The sequence below is a fragment of the Lacerta agilis genome, chromosome 8 (assembly GCF_009819535.1).
Source record: "Lacerta agilis isolate rLacAgi1 chromosome 8, rLacAgi1.pri, whole genome shotgun sequence".
Classification (NCBI taxonomy): domain Eukaryota; kingdom Metazoa; phylum Chordata; class Lepidosauria; order Squamata; family Lacertidae; genus Lacerta; species Lacerta agilis.
Window position 1 is genome coordinate 65,447,532 of NC_046319.1, and position 22,294 is coordinate 65,469,825.

At 42.0% G+C, this 22,294-nt stretch overlaps 1 protein-coding gene across 12 annotated transcripts in view; it reads right to left on the reverse strand.

Annotated features, from left to right (window-relative positions):
* Positions 1–21,686, reverse strand: part of PUM1 (pumilio RNA binding family member 1) — a 48,812-nt gene extending 27,126 nt beyond the window's left edge. For 5 of the 12 annotated variants that reach the window (XM_033158004.1, XM_033158005.1, XM_033158002.1 and 2 more), the window contains exons 1-7: positions 21,566–21,686; positions 13,636–14,009; positions 8,821–8,889; positions 4,126–4,234; positions 3,328–3,506; positions 2,477–2,643; positions 624–894 (exon numbers count right to left, since the gene is read on the reverse strand). In XM_033158004.1, the coding sequence (XP_033013895.1) occupies positions 624–894; positions 2,477–2,643; positions 3,328–3,506; positions 4,126–4,234; positions 8,821–8,889; positions 13,636–13,998 (1,158 nt within the window). In that variant the 5' untranslated portion in view covers positions 13,999–14,009; positions 21,566–21,686. Of the gene's footprint in view, positions 1–623; positions 895–2,476; positions 2,644–3,327; positions 3,507–4,125; positions 4,235–8,820; positions 8,890–13,635; positions 14,010–21,401; positions 21,541–21,565 lie in introns of those variants that run through there. The other 7 variants (XM_033158009.1, XM_033158000.1, XM_033157999.1 and 4 more) reach the window with 5 other exon arrangements.
* Between the last annotated feature and the right edge of the window lie 608 nt (positions 21,687–22,294).

Here is a 22,294-nt window from a genome sequence, read left to right on the forward strand (position 1 = left end):
GTTAGCACCTCGTTGCCTCAGAGGGTCACAATCTGCTTAGAGTTACTCTCGTATTTCTCTCTCACTTTCCCCCAGTCAAATGCCTGCTTCGCGGGGGCCGGGGCGTCCCAACTGACAACTCTGTATGCAGTCATCAAAGAGCTAAGCTGCATATTTTTCTGAGAATGTAGCTGTGGCTCCTGCCACAAAAGGACTGTGCAACTAACGGGTGCAGAAGGATCTTACAGTAATAGAATGAAGTGGAAAGCACATGTAGGGTAATATTTTATAAAATAAACACTTCTATAAATTAGCTCTCACTACACAGATCCTCCTACACTTTAGCCAGTAAACCAAAGATTATGTTGATTTACTGAGCAGACTAAGCTCTTCAGCTATGATGACCCTCGCTTTGAAATGCACAACCTATATGCTTAATCTATAGTGCAAGTGTCCATAGCAGTTAGAAATATCAAAGGAGGGGGAAAGGGATGGGGATATCCAGCTGTTTTATACATATCAAAAGTTGCATGGTTGGTACACAGAGGTTATTCCAGGTGCACAGGTTTGTGTGTGCAAACCCATGTCCTGCAGGAGACAGAGTGGGGGGGAAAGGGGTCCATATTAATCAATGCAAGATCTACCTGTTGTTGAGAATTGTAGTCAAATAAGCCCACAGTTGCTGCAGCTGAATCCACAGGTACCTGAGTGCCAGAGTAATCAAACTGAAGCGGCTCCATGCCAACATGTTCCATGGGATCCAGTGGAACACTCTGGGACTCTATGTTGGAGAAATCCTCCACAGGCTTGGCACCATTCGTACTAGCCAGCTGGGCTAAGCCCTCAGATCCATTCTGGTTTGGCCCTAAAAGATCCACATCATTTGCAGAGTTCTGGCAGTTACCAGGTGTCCGACTAAAGGAAAAGAAAAAAGCATCACAAAACAGGTAGGTAGCTGTGTTGGGCTGCCGTAGTCGAAACAAAATAAAAAAATTCCTTCCAGTAGCACCTTAGAGACCAACTAAATTTGTTATTGGTATGAGCTTTCGTGTGCATGCACACTTCTTCAGATGCACTGAAACAGAAGTGCTACTGGAAGGAATTTTTTATTTTGTTTCATCACAAAACAATTACTCAGAGTAAAATGCTTATTTATTTATTTAAAAAAACCATCAGTGTCAATGGCAGGACAGTTTTAGAATGAAATTTTTAAAGTTGTGTCTTTTTCCCCCTCTCATCTTTTTGAAACGCCAAATAACTCACCACCATCACCTGGCTGTTTTGTATTGTAGATCTATTACTGCTGCTGCTACAGCTGTTAAGAGTTCCCTCATTTCCCACTTTACCCCCAATATCTGCCCTACTAAACTACATCTAAAACTCTGGGGTTGGTTTTTTTTTTTTTTTTTTAAGGCCTTGCCTTCTCTCTCATACAGCTGCCAATAAATTTGTTTGCAACACTCACCTTGGAGAGCATTCTTTACCTCCCCAACCCATCAGATATGGCAATCTTCTCCCTTTTCCTGAACTTGGAAATGGGGTGATGAGAAGAGGATCCTCTCTGCAGCCACAGTTTGTGGGCTTTGTCACCTAAATTTTGCCTGCCCCAATCATTCACCCCATCCTTGGTTTGACTCTGTATCTCTTTTTCAGTCACTGTCACCCTCCACCCCTTCCAGATGTATCACATTTCCTTTACCCTGTAGCCTGCTTCATGCAGGGAAAACAGTTCTACTTGTGCAGGCTGCTCTACACCTACTTAGATCATGGGTGTAAACCACACAGGGAGTTTACATGCATAGAAAAGGCTCCCTGCTGCACAAATTTAGCTCCTAATGAATGGAAGGTGCATACATTCACCAAGTGTTCTCCCTATTCAAATATATACTAGTCACATTCTGCTTGACTGTACTACACCAACTGTACCCTTCCCAATGGATTTCCTCTCATTACCCATCCCCAAACATGTTTCCTACCATTTATAAATGGGCCTGCTCAGGGAGACTGCAACCCATCAACATTTCACAGCTGCTTTCATGAACAAAAGTTGCATTTGTTTTGCTATTTTGTGCATCAAGTCACTGCACTTTTCTTAACTATAGGAAAGTGTGCCCAACCACAGCAGCATATTTTAACATAGATTAGTCATTGGCCTTAAGTCATAAACAGAGCTCTGTTGACAGAATAGGGCTTTCCTGCCTCCTGCTTCAACTCACTGTATCCCTTGAAAATCCACCTCTGTGGGTAGGAGATTTTTCAGAATTGCATGGGATGTCGAGAAGCTTTCAGATGGGAAGAAAGTAGGTTAGCTGAAAGAGAACCCAGCCTGGCCTGCATGTGCAAAAATGTGTTCTTTTCAGATCTCAAAGGAACACCAAACAAATGTTGATTACAACTAGGAGCTCCCAAGTGAAACCCAATTCCCCCAATCTGCTGTACTGCTTTCTAAATTACAGTTCCAGTACTTTTTTGGACTCAAATACAGGTATATACTTACCTAAAATCTTTTGCATCAGCATCAATTCCATTTTGTACAGGCAATCCATTTGCCTTGTCCATTACATCTCCCTCTTCCTTCAAATCACCTAATTTATCACCATCAAATGTGCCCTTATTTTTCTTGTCCCCTTTGTCATTGTCGTCACTCTCAGCATCCCTTGGCCCCTGCATAAAATATAGCACTTCACAATGTCTTCTTTTTAAAAAAAAACAAAAAGAAAACCCACAAACCTCTGCATCAAGAAATTTTATAATTAGCATTTGACATCACCCTAAAATCTGTTTCAGCTTTACTGTTGTTGCTTATTTTACTGTGCAATTTACAGTGGCATCTTTGATGCACTTAATCCCCACCCCTAAACACACGTTCATGTGGACGCAATTGTGCACACATAATGGAAACCCTACTCAGCTGCCTCTCTGACTTTTGAGCTTTCTTCAGAACCTGTTTGCACATAAAAACTAGAACTATCCTTTTTCCAGAACAAAATATACAATTTCAGGAGGCTGAATTTTGCACCTAATGCCACAATCTGCACTTTTCCTGCATTCCTGCAGAATTGTGACATACAATCTTGATCTTAATAGGGTAAAAGTTAGTCAGTGTTAATTCTGTAGAATAAACTGTCAGTGCCTATCATTAAAAAGCAACATGTTCACTTCTGGGCCTAGCTACTCTACTCCTTTCCCGTCCCTATAAAAAACTATCCTGTATCAGCTTCATATTTTGGGCATTTAGACTGTAATAGATTCCCAACTGTTCCAAAACTGTGATGATGTATTGGACATAACAGGAACAGACATAATGATTTAGAGACAGTGACACCAGGTATCATCCACTATACTTACAAATCCTCCTTTTCTGAGACAGGAATCCCCCGGGGATGAGCTCAGCACATACTCTACCATGCTAACTCCAAGGCCACCGCTTTCCGATCGTGGGGACAGCACTGAGTTAACCTCATTGTTCACATGAAAACCCTGGCCAGGTCTTCTCTGAACCATGATTGGTTGGGAAACAGAATGATCTGCAACAAAAACAAATGGCTATATTTATACATATATTAGTAGCAAAATTGAAGGGACTCTACTGTGCATCTTCAGAAAATGTGCTTCCTAACCTCCTCTGAACAGCTTAAAACTAAGGCGAAAACAGGAGGGAGGGAGCTGCAGAATTCAAACTAACATCTGGTAACTGATGAAGATGGCAGCCACAAGAACTGCCTTGTAATTACCCATTGGATACCCACCTATATCTTTCTTCAGTAACTCACCTTTCATTCGTTCTCTCATGCTGCCCCCTTCCACAGAACCCGGGAAAACAGTGACAAAGAGTCTCATGACCAGGTGCATGTGCAGCTCTTAAGAGAGGCAGGTGCAACCCAACATAGCCACAGCTAGCCCTGTCCTCAACTGTCCATTCCACATCCCCCACAAACACAAGACAGATCAGCAAAGCCCTGCATTAAACAAATTTTAAATAGGAGAACCTTGGATATCTAACTGTACTGTACAACTGTTTGGGAATATTATTTACCTCTTTTCTAAAATGTTTCTACTATAGTGCTTTAAGGAGCTGTGAGGAAGAGAGAAAAGAAAAGAGTAGAAAAACTTGCTCCAAATGATTTACATGATGGTTTGAGGTACCTGATGTCCCCCAAGCGCTGTCTCTCCATTGATCACCCAAAAATATTCCTTTTGGTCCATCTTTGCTTGAATCATCAGACTCCCAAAACTTTTTGCCCGGCAAAAGCTGCTGTAAAACAAAAGGAGAAATATACCATATGTTTAAAGGTTATCTTTAAAGATAAACTAAGATATAAGTACAGGTGTTCCCCAAACTTACGCAGGGGTTACATTCCGGGCCCCTGTATGCATAAGCAAAAATCGTGTTAAGTGGGGAACACTTTAAATGCTCTCTCTGCTGCTCTCTCTCCAATCCAGATCAAAAATACTGTAACCAAAAATATCCACAAGAACTGAAGCTCTGGGACTGGCTTGGGGCTGGCGGACATGTGGGAAAACCAATTTGTGGAGTGGAAGAAGAGATCTAGCTCTGGAAAGGGGGCAAATGCATTATTATTCCATCCTGTCCAGCACAATAATGGGGATCCTAGTTAGAAAACCGACACATTAATAGCCATAGTTTCATCAAGCCATGATGGAAGCACCAGAGGAAATAATGAGGTGGAGGCTTGTAGGCTCCACAGAAACATCAAACTGGAAAACAGGGTCCAGGACTAGACAGACTGTTGGGTGTGATCTAGTGGGGCTCTCCTTTGTTCTTAGGTTTAACAAGTCAGGAGCTGAACAACTGAACAGGAAAAACAAGTCCCCTTTCCCTCAAGTTGTATAGACTGTGAGCCTGTAGGCAGGTTCTCTTTTCATTATTTCCATACATACATGATCCAGCACATAATAGAATCTTTCAAATAATAAATGACAAGTGGGACCTGCAGTAAAATGTTGCAATGCGAAGTGCTCCTGCTCAGTGTTCATGCTAGCCAGCAGGCAAAGGGCCTTCTCGGTAGTGGCACCCGCCCTGTGGAACGCCCTCCCATCAGCTGTCAAGGAAATAAACAACTATCCGACTTTTAGAAGATATCTGAAGGCAGCTCTGATTAGGGAAGTTTTTAATGTTCGAAGTTTTATTCTGTTTTCAATGTTCTGTTGAAAGCCGCCCAGAGTGTCCGGGGAAACCCAGCCAGATGGGCGGGATAGAAATAATAAATTTATTATTATTATTAGTCTACAGGAAACTCCATTCCATCCCTGAATATGCTTCTTCATTTCCCCCCTTTATTCATATTCAGCATTCTGTGCCCACTTAGCATGCTTAGTACACATGGTGCTGAGTTTTTTTTGGCGGGGGGATCACTTAAGTTATTTTTTCCCCTCCAGCATGCTGATAGCCCTCTCTAGTGTCCCCAGTCATCTTGTTTTGGCTACAATTCTGTTGGCACTCTCTAGCTGATTTTGCTATTAGAAGGGAGATATTATGAACTCCAGCTAAAAGGCCTCCCTAGCCTTCCCACATCCATACCAGCCTAACTCAGGCCCTGCATACACTCTGAACAAGAGTAAGTTACATGGGATGCTTACGACTGGGAAACAGCTGTGACAGAGTGAAGGGAGGCATTGTCATGCTACAAACCAAGCATTTTACCAACTGCATAGCACCTTTCCATCACAACTTCCACAATATATGTCAGAATGGTTTTCCTGTGTATGTTTAGCTCGTGATAAGCAACATCAACTTGTAAATCTTTCTGAGAAATACTCTTCCATTGGCAAACATGGAGATTGCTGGCCCTGAGGTCCTGGCAGGTTTCTATTCCTTTTGCACAACACAAGTACATCCTGAAAGTCTACCTCCCACACTCTACCATTAACCAGTTGCCTTTATTCATTATTTTTTACTTAACATCTTTATAAAGGGCAGAATCAAGCTTCACTTATTCTGCCCGCAGTATGCCAAACTGAATCAGAGTCAATTAAAGCACTGACAATGCAGTCCTTGCGATATTCTTGGGTTATGCAGTGTTTCAAAGGAAGATATCGTTACCATGGCACATGGAGGGGCCAGAGTTTTACAAATCAAACGCAAGATCTGGCTTATTAAAAACAAAACACTTTCTGGTATTTTTCAAGGTGTGTTGAATTTCAGTAGCTTGGCTATTAATGCTGTGAACCCGAATATTCGCTCACTATCTTATTAAACCTTTCTTAGGCCTTGGGAACACATTGCCTCCCTTCCTGGTCGTTTATATTTATTCCTTTCCCAGCTTATATATAAAACCAACTGTTTGTTGTGTTTAACATTCATTCTTACATTTTATTTTTTTAATAAAAATTATACACTGCTTGACTGTAAAATAAAAAACCTCAAACATTTCATTTTTTCACTATTCTTTGCCTAGCAATCTCTTTTCCAAGCTGACTAATCCAAATAGCATCATGAAAATAAATACTGGTATTGTTAGGTTTTTCAAAATAGATAAAACTATTTAGTCATTTAGTTAGGTGACTGCAAACTTTATGCACTGCTTACAGGGTTGACAGCTTAGTTCTTCAGTTCCCCAGCCAACCAGCTGCTCTTTTTCTGGTATTCTAAGTCATGTAGTAATCCAAGTCATCCGCTCTTAGGGTGAGATACTCTCTGCCAAACTATTTCCATGGCGAGATATCTATACCATGGAGTCAGCTGTTTGCTACAGGCACAGACTTTTTGACAGTTCACTTGTTTCTTGGATGGAAAAGATTATCAGGGAGCTACATAAATTTCAATGATACAAGGTGTTTGCATGCCATGATTAGCTTAAACTACTGACTCTCGGGTGCTAAATTTTGAAGTATGACAACAGAGACATTCTTAGTGAGCAATTTCTATTTATGATTTTTCATTTCTATGGATTCAATCGAGAGGCAAGCTAGTAAGTCTGCCTCACTATGAAATTTTGGAATGCCATTATCAGTGCACTCACTCTATAATTATGTATGTGCAAAGCTCTTCAGTGCTGGCAAATGTAAAAGCTAGTACATTAGAAGGTTGCTGGATCGTGCCATTTAGATCCTTTAAGGGGCAGAGGGGGGTCACAAACTGTGAGTCTGCCCTGTTCTCTCCCCCTACCCAATCAAAATTAATTTTCCAAATCTTCCAGTGCAGCGTATACTACTGTTTCCCTCCAAAGAACTACTTAATTTCCTGTTACTTATTTCACTGTCATCTTCAACATGAAACATATTCAGGGGCATACTAGCAACTACTTTAATTAGACTGATGATATCCTTTATCCAATTCTGAAGCAATTAAGTTAGCATACTTGGTTCTTATAGTCAGACAAGCATTTTGCACATCAGTCAGTGGATTTTCTTTAATATCAGGGTCAAGAAAGGACAATGGAGGATTGTGTGGGCTTCATGAGCCATCGTTGAATATTCTATTCATATAATCTCCTGCTTTTTTGGTATTATTTCTGGAATAAAAACCCATATACATGTACTCTGCTTTCTGAGCCTCACAACCAAAAGGGGTCTCTAAAGTGGACTCATATATATAGCATAAGGATCTGCATTTTTCAAATGATCGATGGGCTGTGATTGATTATCAGTTAAACATCTGGCTAGTTCAGATGACAACCTTGAGCTAGATTAAGAACTTTTGAGAACTTTATCCAGGGATAGTCCACATATATATTGGCCTATTCCTACCTCTTTTTCTTAATGGTGACACAGACCATTCATAATGTTAAGAATATTCTTCACAACTGTGAGTAGGGCAGTGGGGTGGGGAAAGTGAAAACAAACTAATTAGCTATTAACTTCATTCACTGCTCCTGCTCAGGCTGTGCAGAAAAAGCATTTTGGTTCCTGAAATTCATTCTGATTGTGCAGATAAAATATAACTGATAGAATTATATAGGATATGGTAATAGTGTGTGAAAACAGTCAAGATCCAATGATCCAATGCACCACAAGATGGTGGAGATGGCTTCACTTGGTTGCAAGTGGCCAATAATCATATGCAAAATGTGCCTGGCTAATTTGGAACACTGGTCTCAATTCATCCACCACGCAAATAAACATGGATTCACAGAATTTATTATTTGGAAGAGAACATGCCTATCATGCCGAAGACCCCCCGTTCAATTCCTGACATTCCAATTAAATGATCAGGTGATGGGTATGATCAGAGTAGATCATACTGAGCTGGATGGAGAAATAGTTTTGACCTGACATAAGACAGCTTCCTGTGTTCATTGCTCAGGGTGGAACACCCCTAATGTCTTTCACAATCTTGGATGTTCTTGGACTGCAACTCCCTTCAGTCCCAGACTATTTGGCCATCGGATAGGGTTGACAGGAATTGTAGCTCTGCAACATCTGGGTAACCAAAGTTGGGAAAGAATGGTCTACTCTACACTATACACTGCTGTTATTCAAGTGCTCATTTTTCATTTACACTGCAGCACCAAATGATCATCTCAAATCTGTGCAAGATCCACATCTCTTTCAAGAATCTGTTCTAAATCACAAACCCTGCTCTGTGGCAGTAATGGGTAAAAAAACAAAAAACAGACCTCCTAAACAATTTAAGATGGCATACAAATAGGGGTTTTTTTGGGGGGGGGAGAAAGCAAAACATGTAGTACCTGGACAAATACCATTATAGTATACTGAGTTTTCCATCTCAGAAAATGGTGCGAGAGCACCTTCTATAGTTCCATCTCTGAAAAGACAAACAGGCCTGGGCCAGGGCAGTATCCACGAGAAAACGGGAAACTGCTTGGGCTTACCTGGGAGGAAATAAAGAAAGAAATGCAACAAAATATGTTCACTTACCTCTCCCATAGCTCTTCCTTCCAGAGCAAGTGCTTGAAAATCATGATTTAATTCATCCATAGATCGAACCTATTAAACATTGAAAGATGCAAGAAAAACAGGTGAAAGAAGCTTTGTCAACGTGGCCTATAAAACGAAAAGACAGAACAGTACACCAGTTCTAAACAACATACAAGCAATTGCATATGACTTGCAGAACATAATTAGGTCTGTAAAGTAAACATATTTTGAAGGGGAGGAAACACAAATGCATACCAATATAACTAGTAACAGCAGAACAAAAAAGCATATTTATATATTCAAGTTAATAAGAGAAAAGGAGGTTTAGCAGACACAAAGGAAATCAAATGGGATTTTTTGGACATATAGCCAACCAAAACAGATTATATTAATAAAACTGAAAAAGAATACTCAAAGCCTTCCATAATTCTGCCCATAGTAAAGCAGCAACTAATGAAACATCCTCTACCAAGTTTTAGCTAGAAAGAAGAATTCAGCTATTAGTAATTCTCTTGAACCATCAGCATTGTGTATATGTTGGCTGTCAGCCACTAAAGTACCAATGATAAAAGGTCAACCTGTATGTAGATGAACATTTCAACACTACTGCCAAATCCATCCACATCAATTCCACCGCTGTTTTAGTTCACATCAAGCTATGATTTAATGTGTGAATGACCAGTGCGCTGGTATGCAGCTGAAGCATTCCCAAGTAGCTCTTCACTTCGGAGGAAACAAACCAGAGGCTGCCATTGGCATTATTCGTTGTTTCCCCTCAAAGGAACTGTGACCGAGAAGCAAGACAACCTCAACCATGGTTTATTTGACAAAATCAGACTTGAGCTTCTGTTAACATAGGGCTGGATTAACTAAATAATTGCCCTTGCGGGAGTCATAAATCACAACAGCGCAACAGAGCTTTTCCTCTTCTCCCTGCACATGTACCCCCAAATCAGTTCAGGTGGGGTGTTGGACGAACCCCCCAGAAGACTGTGGGTGCAGATTCCTGGTATTCATCACTTTGCAAAAGTTACCATTCTGCCTGTCATATCTCCAAAGGAAGTTATACAGTTGGGGGGGGGGCAAGCAAAATGATCAAGGGACTCTCCTACAAGGAAAAGTTATGATATTTGGGGCTTTTTAGTTTAGAAAAAAGTGGGGCAGCAACAAGTCAAAAATAAGAGGCATTAAGGCAGGACCATCAAGAGTTCTGGAGTCATGGGACATATTCAGAAGCTACAGGATTTTTCCCTTAACCAATACACTTTAAATTTGAAAGGTATACTGGGCGGGTTTGTTTTTTCTAAAGGGGGAAAGTATTCAATTCAGAGATCTGGCAACAGAGGAAGTTCAAATTATGGGATGAACTGCTCCTGAAATCAAAGGACCATGCTTTTAGCACTTAAGAGGCAATATGGTTATGCTAGTAGTAGGAATAAGAATAGCATATAGTCTTGTGCCATATTAGATCATGAGGAAAAGTTCTCTATGAGGAAAAGTTGCAGCATTTGGGACTTTGGAATTTAGAGAAAAGGAAAGCAAGAGCTGGCGTGGTAGTTTGTAAAATTATGCATGGTGTGGAGAAAGTGGATAGAGAAGTGTCTTTCTCTCATAAGACTAGATCCTTTGGACATCCAATGAAGCTGAATGTTGGAAGATTTAGGACAGATTAAAGGAAGCACCTGTTCCTGCAGCTCACTCCCACAGGAGGTAGTGAAGGTAAGCAACTTGGGTGGCTTAAAGGAGAATAGATAAATTCAGGATAGACAAGCCATGAACATCTTGGTTGCCCTCTTCTGCACATGTTCCAGCTTCACAATATCCTTCTTGAACTGTGGCATCCAGAAGTGGAAACAGTGTTCCAGGTGCAGCCTCACCAGGATTAAGCCAATTCTGTCAAATTCTGTATTCTCTGCTGATGCCCCATACTTCCATAATTCTCATTTCCTGCGCTTCCCTGGTATTTTGATGTCTATTTCAACAGAGTTTTTGTAGGTAACACAGTTGTTTTTAAAGTTTATAATGCTCCAAAACATACCACCACAAAAAACACACTTGCTTTTTATAAACTCACACTCCCAACACTTCACAAACATAGGTCACATTACAAGTTTTCACTTGCAATAACAAGGTTAACACATTTCAACAAACTGAGCTCCTGAGCAACAAACATTTACATTTAGGCAAACAATGCACAACATAAAGCCACCTTCCAGCCTGGCTCTCAACCTAGTTACAAAAAGTAATTCAGGATTGATAAGGGTGGTTTACTTTGAAGGGGAGAAGGAAGAATGTTATGAAAGTCAGCAGAATTCACCTATAAAAGAATAGTTATGGTGGCTGCAAAGAGATTTTATGGTACAGTATAATATCGGGCTGTGTTCCCCAACCTGCTGTCCTCTAGATGTTTTGGACTGCAACACCCATTAGTCTCAGCCTACATAGGAGTTACTTGAAAACATCTGGTTGGCATCACATTGGGGACAGCTGATCAAAGCCATATTGCCCCATACACTAGACCAGGCTTTCTCAACCTTGGGTCTCCAGATGTTCTTGAACTACAACTCACACCATCCCTGACCACTAGCCACGGTGGTTAGGAATGATGTGAGTTGTAGTCCAACAGCATCTAGGAACCTAAGGTTGAGAAAGACTGCACTAGATTATGGTTCAAGCAGTTTCTTTTAGTTTCCACTTAGGTCTCGTATAGAAACGTAGTCTGTCAGGAACCAAGTCCTACAAGTTCCCAAAGGGTTCAACAAGTGCCGGAACCTAAAGCACCAACAACCAGTCTACTGTCAAGACAAATGTCAAGAACACAAACAGATTGGTATCTTCCACGAGAGAGATACTGCCAAACACACCCACACACCCTGTGATAGGAATATCAGCACTGGAGAGGATGGTGCTCAATTAAGACCTGGGTGTTCAAATGATCAACTCTGATCCATATGATCCTGCTTGCGCACCAAGATCTTCATCAGAGGCCTTTCTCTGGGACCCTCCACCTTGGCAATAAGCTGGGTGGCAATTGGGGAGTGGCCACCTCAGTGGCAACATCCCACTCAGAGAATGTCCTCCACAGAGATCTCTTCATGTTAAATTCCTTGTTCTGTTTTAAGTGCTAAATTAACACCTGTTTACTGCTCAGTGAAAGCTCCACCATTTTAGTTTTAATTCTTGAGGACTTTTCAAACAGGCCTCTTATTGGGTGCTTATCTGGTTTGTGTATTTTTTACATCTGGATGCTGTTTCTACATCATTTGTTACTGATCTTTCGTTTGATATTTCTATACAGTTTATTTACACTGTACTCTGACTGCTTTATTTATTGTGTGGTGCTATGGAAATCATATTTACAAATATAAATCCTCAAAACAAGATACAATTCAATTTCTCCAGCAGGAAAGACAATAACCATCACAAATCATTTTGGAGTGCTCATTCTTTTGACAAACACAAAAAGCACATTCTATTTTCCCCGTGGGGCACTTCTTCCTCAAAACATAGTTACACTTCACATTTTATCATCAATGCTCAGGCCATCACCTGGCCAAAAAAATAAAGTTTTATTTTTCAGCAGTTTTCACAAATACTGTATGTGGGCATACTAAAGGCTTACTAAAAAGCTCCTCACTGGCTCAGGAACAGGGTGTAGTGTTTTTAAAAAAGAAAAGTAATCATCCGAGCACTTAACAAGTTTAAGTGAATTTAGTGAGGGGAGGTCATTTAGCTCAGAGGTACGGAACTCAGGATTCAGCAGCATCTGAGGGGACCACTGCTGATTACGAGGATGGTAAAGTTAAGAGACAACTAAATGTGTTTATGGATAGCTGTCCCTTTAAATTTGCCTTCAACCCCTTTACCCCCCCACACACAAAATAAGCACCATGCCACGCCATTTCATAAACAAACACAACCCACCCGGACAGGTCATAGGTTATACACAAATACGGACACACACACAAACACACAGAGACACCAACAGCAGGTAGCAGTAACTCATCACTTCCCTTCCTATATAGCCTAAAAAATCCCTTTTATTTAGGAAGGAGCTGGCAGAGACTACAAATATTTATTGTATTCTCCAGCTTCCACTGCTTGTCAATGGATGATTCAGGTGACAATTTTATCCCCTATGCCATTTAGTCCGTGGGAGTGCCCAGAGGCTCACATAGTGCACACAAGGCATGAGGCTTTTCTTGGGTGGCCTGGCAGATTTTTCTATTTGACAGCCAATTTTTAAGTCTGTCCTGGTTGCTGAGCAGAAAAGTTGGCTCAGCAACATTTTTTTAAAAGGCATTCACCAGCTAATGAGCACAAAAGTCTACCAAGAAGCTGGAGAAGAGATGGATGCTTCAATGACGTGTTTAAAGAGTGCATTTATCCCCACATAGGTAGGTGGGGGGGGCACAAGCAGGTACAACACTGACATCTTGCCAACCCAGCACATTAATAAGGTTTACCAGTGCTGCTTTAAGAAGTTTCATCATTTTTCTAACCAAGTAAGGAAACTAACAATGGTAGTGGGTTTGAAAAGACAAAGAGGGGAGGGGGGGAGAAGCACTGCCCTGTTGATCCAACTAAGACAGAAACATGTCAACAAGCATAATTCAATTTGCATATATATATACACATTTTTATTTAAGAGATACAGGAATTATCTTACTGAATTGTCCTATAAAATGAGGCTGAAGAGGTAACAGAATGAAAAATGCTCATGGAGATACACAGATTTTAATAACATTCATTGCATGCAACTGTCACAGGCCTGCTTAGCTCATTTGTTCAGTTGTGAAATATTTAACTGTTTACCTGATGTTCGGCATGAATGTTATCCCCAGTAGGCCACCGATGTTTGCTGTTATTATAGCTGCCTCCACCACTTCCGCCTCCCCCAAGCTGCTCACCATGCTGCCTCTGAAAGAAGTAATCCACCATTGCGTCGTCCTGGGAGCGGCCTGCAACCCCTATAGATCCAGGAACAGGGCTGGAGTGGGTCCCTGCTGCAAGGGCTTGATTTGCAGCTGGCTGTTGCTGAGCCTGGGACCCTGTTCCAGATGTCAAAACAACAGGCATGTTGGGATTAGCTGTATCTTGACTGTGCTGTTTCAGGTGGGGGCTGAAGGAGTCCTGCCAGAGCACTGCTTTTCTCTTCAAAACACACGCAACGCTCATTCCACCAATACCTAAGGAGAGACAGGTTCAAAATGCTTAAATCAGCCTGTTTCCTCCAGCCTCTAAAAGCATGCACCAGCATAAGCTTAATAACCACATCCACGGTTCCTGATATCAAATCTCACCATGTCAGGCAAGATTTACCTCCTCAATTATTGTTCTCAAAAGTGTTTCACAGAAAGCATCTTTGGACCCAAAAACACACGCTCCAAAGCCAAATTATCCTGTACAACCACTAACCTGAAATAAAATAAAGACAAAGGTGCCAACAGCGCTTGTCTTCAGCACTTGAGGTCAAGCCAGGGGTTGTCAACCTGGTACCTACCACCCACTAGTGGGCGTTTCAGGATTTTAGGTGGGTGGTAGTGGATTCTCGATACAAGCTGAATCCTTCCATCAAGCACTGGTTTACCATCAAGAAAGATACATTAGTGGGCGGTAGATATAAAAGGTTGACTACTCCTGGGTCAAGCAGACGGTGAGAGAGGGAGAGAACTGCACACAAAGCACCAGTAAAGGTATCAAAACTATATAATAAATGGATGCAATGCCACTGAAATCTAAAGCTTTTCAAGTGGCTGTTCCTAAGAAGCACACAGCTCCTTAGGCATGCTAAAATTAGTATGTCCACATTCGCATGTAATGGTAAGGTGAAGATACTGACAATAAATCATACTGTGCAAGTCACCTGTTCATTCCCATTTACCCTTCTCTAGCATAAGCAGGTAAACAAACCAGCATGGGAATAGCTTAATGCTACACCAGAAACATGGATGTTTCACTCTAACAACCACAATCCGTAAATCAACTACAAAACATGGTTTAAGTCTGATTAGCAATTATAGTTTCTTAAAGTGATCCCAGATTCGGATAGTAACGCTAAGCTATCCCCTTTCCGATTTGTTCACACACTCTAGCCAGAGGAAGAGCAAAGTGGGAGCTATTGGGCCGCACACAAACTGTTTGTTAAGAGCTTGGCCCAAGTTTACACTTTTCAGTGATTTTTTCCTTATAATCTAAACAATGTAAGAGGAATGTGTGTGTCATGTTTTAAGAACACTTACAAAAATCACAGTTTGCTTTTTTGCGTTTCCTAATCAAGTGTTTCAATTCAAATACTTTTTGTTATTGGGAAAATATTTCTGAGATATTTATACAGCACATAAAGTTAGCATGTCATACTTTTTTGGTTTTGTGTACCAAGCATAAGCCAGATAAACATCCTAAATTATATCTAAAATGCTTCAAAGTGGTGGTTTCAACTCATCAGAAAATAGCTGCATCTGTTCATTTGAACAGAAGGTGGCTAGTCAATAGTGCTTTTTAGATATTCAGTGTCACATGATTATAACCATGTAAAGCATGCCAAATAGTGCCACACACAATCCTTCCCAGAGCTATTCATGCACTGAGGGCATGTCTGCAGCAGAACAGCCTACCAGATGTATATCAACTGTCCATGTGAGCTGAAACCCTGAGTGCTCCAACACCATCACAAAGCTTGGCTCAAAGAATAACCCTTTCAGAGCAATTGCTTAATGACTGTAGGAACCTTTCAAATTGGGAAACACACCAGCTCATGTGCATTTGGATAACTGCATAAAATTGTTCCTTAAACAACATAGAAAGGAAGCATAATGTTCCATTTTAAACAAGCCATAGTTTACTGTTGCATCCACACTGTTTTGTTTTAACTATAATTAGTGAAAACAAGCCAGGATCCAACTATGGTTTTGGACTGTGGCTTGTTCACCATCTAGACCATGGTGGTCCAATACAAGATCCTAAAGGCCTTTTTTAGGTGGCCCTTTCTAAGTACCAAAGCTGCAGGGAACTGGAAGGGACTACATGGAAGCCTTGCGCTGGTTTTGCTCGTGACCACCGCAAGCCACCCATCCCAGCTGCAGCTGAGAATCCTCCTCAGGGGCGGGATGAGAACTGGGACAGGAAGAAAGGAAAGGCACAAGAGGCAGTTTCTCCAGTCATGCCAGCATTATCTTCGGGGGGGGGGGGGGGAGAGCAGGCACTTGCAGGGAATCCCTAACTTGGCCTGGAGAGTGTGAGTGCACACACGGGTGAGTGTGTGTTGCATATTTTGGCAACTGCAATGCTGGGAGCAGGAGAAAGGAGAGAAAGGGGGGGCAGGTCTCCTCTGTGGAATCAGTTCACACATTTAACCTGCAAATCAAATACCAAACAATGTAATTGAGAGATTAAGTGACCTCTATGTTCATGTGAACTGACCCCAATTCCATGTTTCCAATTACTTATTTATTCCATTGAAAGCAGGAGCGCTCATCTTCAAGTAAATGGTAGGGTACCTTGGCAAATCTGACAATCTTATCCTCTGGCATGCAAAAAGAGGAAGATGGGTGAGTGGGGAATGTCATGGGGGGAAATCACATGGCAGGAAACTTTGGTTTTCCATTACAACTGAACTGGGCTGCAATGCTTTTTGGGTATACAAAAGTTTGATTTGCAATAGCTTGTTCATGCACACGAAAAGTGGTAAATACATATATGTGAAGCAGTCCTTAATTTTAAAAATACATCAGGATTAACCCCCCCCCCTTTCAAACTTATTTACTTGAAGAAAAGTCTCAATACAGCAAACTGCCCCAGTAAGTGTGCTCTGGATTGCAGCATAAACCAAAGACTTCTGGTTTGGTTACCCATATGTAACCCATATCCACAACAAATTAAGGGCAGGTGGGAATCTTTATTCAAATAAAATTACTTCAGCCTTCTTCCAGTTGGTATATACCATATATACTTGAGTATAAGCCTAGTTTTTCAGCACATTTTTTGTGCTGAAAAAGCTGCCCTCGGCTTATACTCGAGTGAGGCGGGTGGTGGGGGTGGCGAGAAAGAAGCCCTTTCTCTCTGCTCGTGCCGCCACCCGCTCTCCCCAGTCAACCATTCCTTAAGAAGTGTACAAGAACGGCGGTTCTTTACTCTCCCCAGGCAGCTTGTTCCATTCCTGAACTGCTCGCATAAATGCAAACTTGGCAAAGGAAGAAGAGGAAGGAGCAGCCCAAAGGGTTGCTTTCGGGCTGCTCGTTCCTCCTCCTCCTCCTCCTCCTCCACAGCGGCAAAGGTGAACCGGCTTATATTCGAGTCAATAAGCTTTCCCCGGTTTTTGTAGGAAAATTAGGTGCCTCGGTTTATATTCGGGTCGGCTTATACTCGGGTATATACGGTAATTAAGTACAACACAAACAGAACATTCTAAGAACAAGTCTAATCAATGGGCTTCCCCCCACTTTGGTTCTTTCTAAATATGGAAACATTAACAGAAAATATCAACAAGTAATCTTCCATTCATAGTTGTTACGTTTATTGCCCACTTTTCTCCTTTAATGAGGGCAAGTAACAAGAATTATCATTATCTGCCAAGCCTTTTTAAAGAAAAGCAATATTTAGAAAGCTATACTCTGTCTTTCAATTTTCAAAATCTGCATAGTAGTTTAACAGAAATAAAAAGCACACTTAGCAGCATAACAAAAACATTAAGGTGGCAGCAAAAAGAAAGAAAGTTTTTAAAAGCCATTGGACAATTATACACAACTGAAACGTTCTCTGAAACAATCATGCCTAATCTGCCATCTGCACCCTACTAGCAGTAGCACCAGTGGGAGTGTCTACAAAGCAGGCACCACCATTGAAAGCCCACATCTCCTGTAGACACCCTTTTAGGAATGTGGGGAGGGGTTTTTTCCAAATGGAAAAATGTGGCAGATGTTCCACTGCTGTAATGTTCTGCAGAAATGCATTGATTCAGAAAATTTATTACTAATGTAATAAATGAATACGAGTCAAAATGGGGGCCTGGAGAAGATACAAAACTCATCAGGTCTAAAATAAAAACTTGCAATTGACTTTTCCTGCCCACATGACTAGTCCAAAAAAACACATAAGTAATTTAAGGTGCAGTTTAAGCACCCCTGTGTTTGAGTATCACTATTTTAGTCAGTGAAAATAGCAAACCAGATTTTTCAGACAGCTTCAAGTACAAGTAGAAAAGAATGTACAAAGCAAGCTTTATGCTCACTAAGCAATATCTAACACTAGTCATACTCAGAGTAGACTCACTGAAATAAATGTAATCAAATAACTTTAACCCATTGATTTCAACTGATCTATTCTGAATACTGTACAAGTTTTTTAGGCTATTGCCTACTGCAGTGTTTTTCAACCACTGTTCCGCGGCACACTAGTGTGCCGCGAGATGTTGCCTGGTGTGCCGTGGGAAAATTACTTTATATATAGTCAATATAGGCACAGAGTTAAAATTGTTAACATTTTCTAATGGTGGTGTGCCTCGTGATTTTTTTCATGAAACAAGTGTGCCTTTGCCCAAAAAAGGTTGAAAAACACTGGCCTACTGGCTGTAACAAAAGATGTAAAGAAAGATAAATGGCTAGAAATTGGCTGGAATATCCCATGTCATCTCATCACTCAATTTTTTCAAATGTGATGCTAACATCGGGAATTTAATGTGTATTTCCAGCATTACAGAAGCAAAACTACGCCTAAAACACCATGCCCAGGCTTGAAGCAGCACTATGCCCAATATACCATGTCCAGGCTTGAAGCAACAGTTCCTCAGTCCAGTACTTTGAAGTGGTAGTCGTGCTCATGTTCAAGAAGTAATTTATTTGAAGCCTTTTTATTCCACCGAAAGAGGCTCCCAGAGCAGCTTACAAAGTTTAGAAATGTGTCAAGTTACAATACACTACAATTTCTCCTGCTCCCTTACAGAACTGAGAGCTGGTGTGATGTACTGTAGTTGTTAGAACAGCAGATTAAGACTACACACCCACTAAGCCATCAACATCATTGGATGAATCTTAGGATCGGCACAGTCCATTCTGGCATAGCCAAACGCACAGGGTTGTTGCGGAAGATAATACCGATGGCAGTGAAAGAGAACTGTATAGGGAGGGTGGGGAAAATGTGATAAAAAATTAAGAACTGTCACTTTCTTTTCAAATCTCAGCACTGTGAAGGTACATTTGTATAACCACCTATGTAGCAGCAGCACCAACGAATGCTAAATCTAGCATACGCAAGGAAATCCCTAAATGCAAATACACATTTTTGAAAAGGCACAGGGGAAACAGCATGCTGGGAAGTTTAAGTTTAAAACTAAAGTATTTTTATATCACTTCATGCAAGCAGAGGACTCTTACACTAGGGATTCCCAAACTCTAATTACCAAGCTCCACACCACTCTTATCTGCTCACACACACCTGAGGGACACAACCCACACTTTGCAGCACAGTCTGTTCATTCAGCGACGATACCTCTGCTCCCTAACACTACTACAGAATGTCCTATCAATGTACTTTCAGTCAAGCTTCCGGTACTGCAGAGAGAACAAGACAGCTGCAGTGCCACAGAATCAGTAATCTGGAAGGGCCTAAAGACCACCTAAGGCAACCCAATTGTCCAAAGCAGCCTATTCTCTTCAGTGTGAACCCACGCCACATGAACATCCCATGCCCACAAGAGGAAGTTCTACAAAAGGCGACTCTCTCCATTTCTCATGTGCCCAAAAAAGGTTGACACCAGACCCCCACTTTGAAAGCCCTGATCTACAGAGAACCTTTCAAACTATAAAGGGTGGTTCAAGTCACATGACCACCACAGTTTATAGTATTTCCCTCACTTGAATCCCAAGTTTTTTTTTATCAGCTTCCTATGAGAGCTGCTAATTTACAAACAAAAAGGTAGCCTGTGGCCCTTATCAAAGATGCACCCTTCAACATAAATTATATCCACGTTAGCAAAAAAGAAAACATTTTTTTTGTCGTCCTTACTACAGATTGGTAAAAGGAATCACAATGTGTAACTTTCTCTTTTATATAAACTAGAAACAAACTTTAAATCAATTTAATAAAACTGATATAATATGGCATAACAAATACAACTGAATTGCTACATAGAAACTAGTCTTACAGGGTTAATACCAGGGAAGGAATTAAAAATTGTAATCCAGAAGGTAAATTGCTATCCCCATATTATATTTTTAAACCATCAAATCCTCCTTTTTCTAGGAAAATTGTCTCTTTGCGTTTGAAGTTTGTTGCCTACAAATTCTAAGACTACAGCCCCAACACAAGAGTTAAGCACACTAAAAACTATTTATTTCAATGAACTGAAGGAGTATTAATTCTGGGCCATGACATAAAGTTGTGATCCTATGTACATTTACCTGGGAGTAAGTGGTGGGACTCACTTCTGAGTAAAGATGCAAAGGATCAAGCTGTACATTCAGTTCTTTCTTATGGTTCTAACATGATCAGGCATGCCCCCCCTCCGATAAATAAAAGTGTTTAAATTCATAATATTTTTCCATGGGGTTCGTATGATAACAAAGGGCTACCCCGTCCTCTCCCGTAACTTCGTTTCACTTCAGAATGGCTTCACCAAGAAGTTGAAGCTAGAAGGGCCAAGGGCCTAGGAGGGGAGAGAAGCCAGCCTTGCATTGTTGCTTACTTACAGATAAACACACAAGCTATACGTATAAAAAAACGAGACAAACCAGGAAATCCATTACTGCATGTATTCTTTATGCCCCTTTCATCCAGACAAAAACAAAAACAAAAATCCCTATACCATGGTCGTCCTGAAAAACAAACACAAGGGTCCCAAAACAAGCCCAACTAGCTACTACAAAGAAACACGAGCTTCAGAGGTATTAACTCACTGTGGGCCAGGGAAGAGAAACACCCCCCACTGTATAACATCCAACACACCATCCACTCCCCCCAACCAGACACCAAGAAGCTCCCCCCATCCAATGTATACATACCTACCCACCCAACCCTGTACACCAGTGGCAGACAAAGTTTAAGTCACGTACACCATTTCCTGTATGCCCTGCTCGCGGACGATTTTAATTAGGCATCACCTACGGACGTTTGAAAATCCTAATTATCTCCCCTTTAATCGCTTTCCCCCACCTCCCTCCCTCCCCTCTCCCCCAAAGTACCCCCCTTTTATCCTCCACATCGCTGGAGTTCAATCCTGCACCATGAAATCAGCCACCCCCCAACCACCGCCACCAAACCCCCCCCGCCCCCAAAAATGAAGCATATTAATCACTCTGGCTGCTTAGAAATACTATTTTAAGCCGAAGTAAACTCTCTTCCCCGCCCCTCCCCCCAAAGAAAAGGAAGGAGGGGATGAGAGAACAAAACCACCCCAGGGGATGGTATAAGCTGCTGCTTCTTTTTTTCAGGTGGGGGCTTTTTCCGGGAAGGGGGGGCTATACAGTTTAAAGGGGAGCGTCCCGGGCCCCTCGAGCCGCCCCCCCCCGTCGGTCCTTCCTCTCTCCCTCCCCCCCTCCCCTCCTGGAACAACAATAGAGGCCTTGCTTGGACACGAAAATATGTACCAGGAACAAGCGCGAGGAAGAGCCTCGGCGATAATGCCCGCCCAGGGCCGCCTTTCGGAAGGGCCTCGCCGCCTCGGCCTAACCCCTAGCCCCAATACGACTCTACCATCGGGCTGCCTGGGGTGCCGAGTCCCGTTTCGGCCCACTCCGGTCCGGATACTCACGGGCGGAACGGTAGGATGAAGATGGATCTCAAAGGCCCCCCCCTCCCCCCGGCCTCTAGCTCCGGCTGCCGCTCCCCCTGCCTTTCACTCCAACAACATGGCGGCCCACTGGGGACTCGGGGCGGCGCGCTGCATCATGGGAAGGGTAGGCTCCGCGAGCCTGGCCGCCGCCACCGCCGGCTTGCAAGGCAGCTCAACCCGCAAGCTCCAGAGGCGCGCGGGGCTTTGTTGTGGCCTCGCGCGCGCACGCACACGCACACACCCCGGGGCGGAGGGACCCAGCATATAAAAGGGAAATCGGGGTGCTTGAGTTTGGCTTAAAAAAAAATAAACATAAAAACACCGCGGTAGCCTGAGCCTTTAGAACTGAGGATGAGAGTTATGATGCACAGTATACAGAAACATAGCTGTCAAGTTTTGGATTTGAAAATAAGGGATCACATGGAGTAAAACATGACTGGAAAGGTTTGCAATTCCACAAACATAGGTGTGCACTGCCTCAAAATAAGAAGAAGTGAACGAAATAAGGCTCACTAGGGGGGCATTGCTAAAAAAAAAAATTCAACTTTTTAACCAGAGTTTCAACTGAATAGAATCTGAATCACATGCACCACAAGGCCTATGCAGCCTCAACTTAAGGTGGCTCCCGGCCTGGCTTTTTACAGGCCCCAGCTGACTGCACAACCTGGCCTTTGGAAAGGTCATATAGACAGATACCTTTAGCTTCTG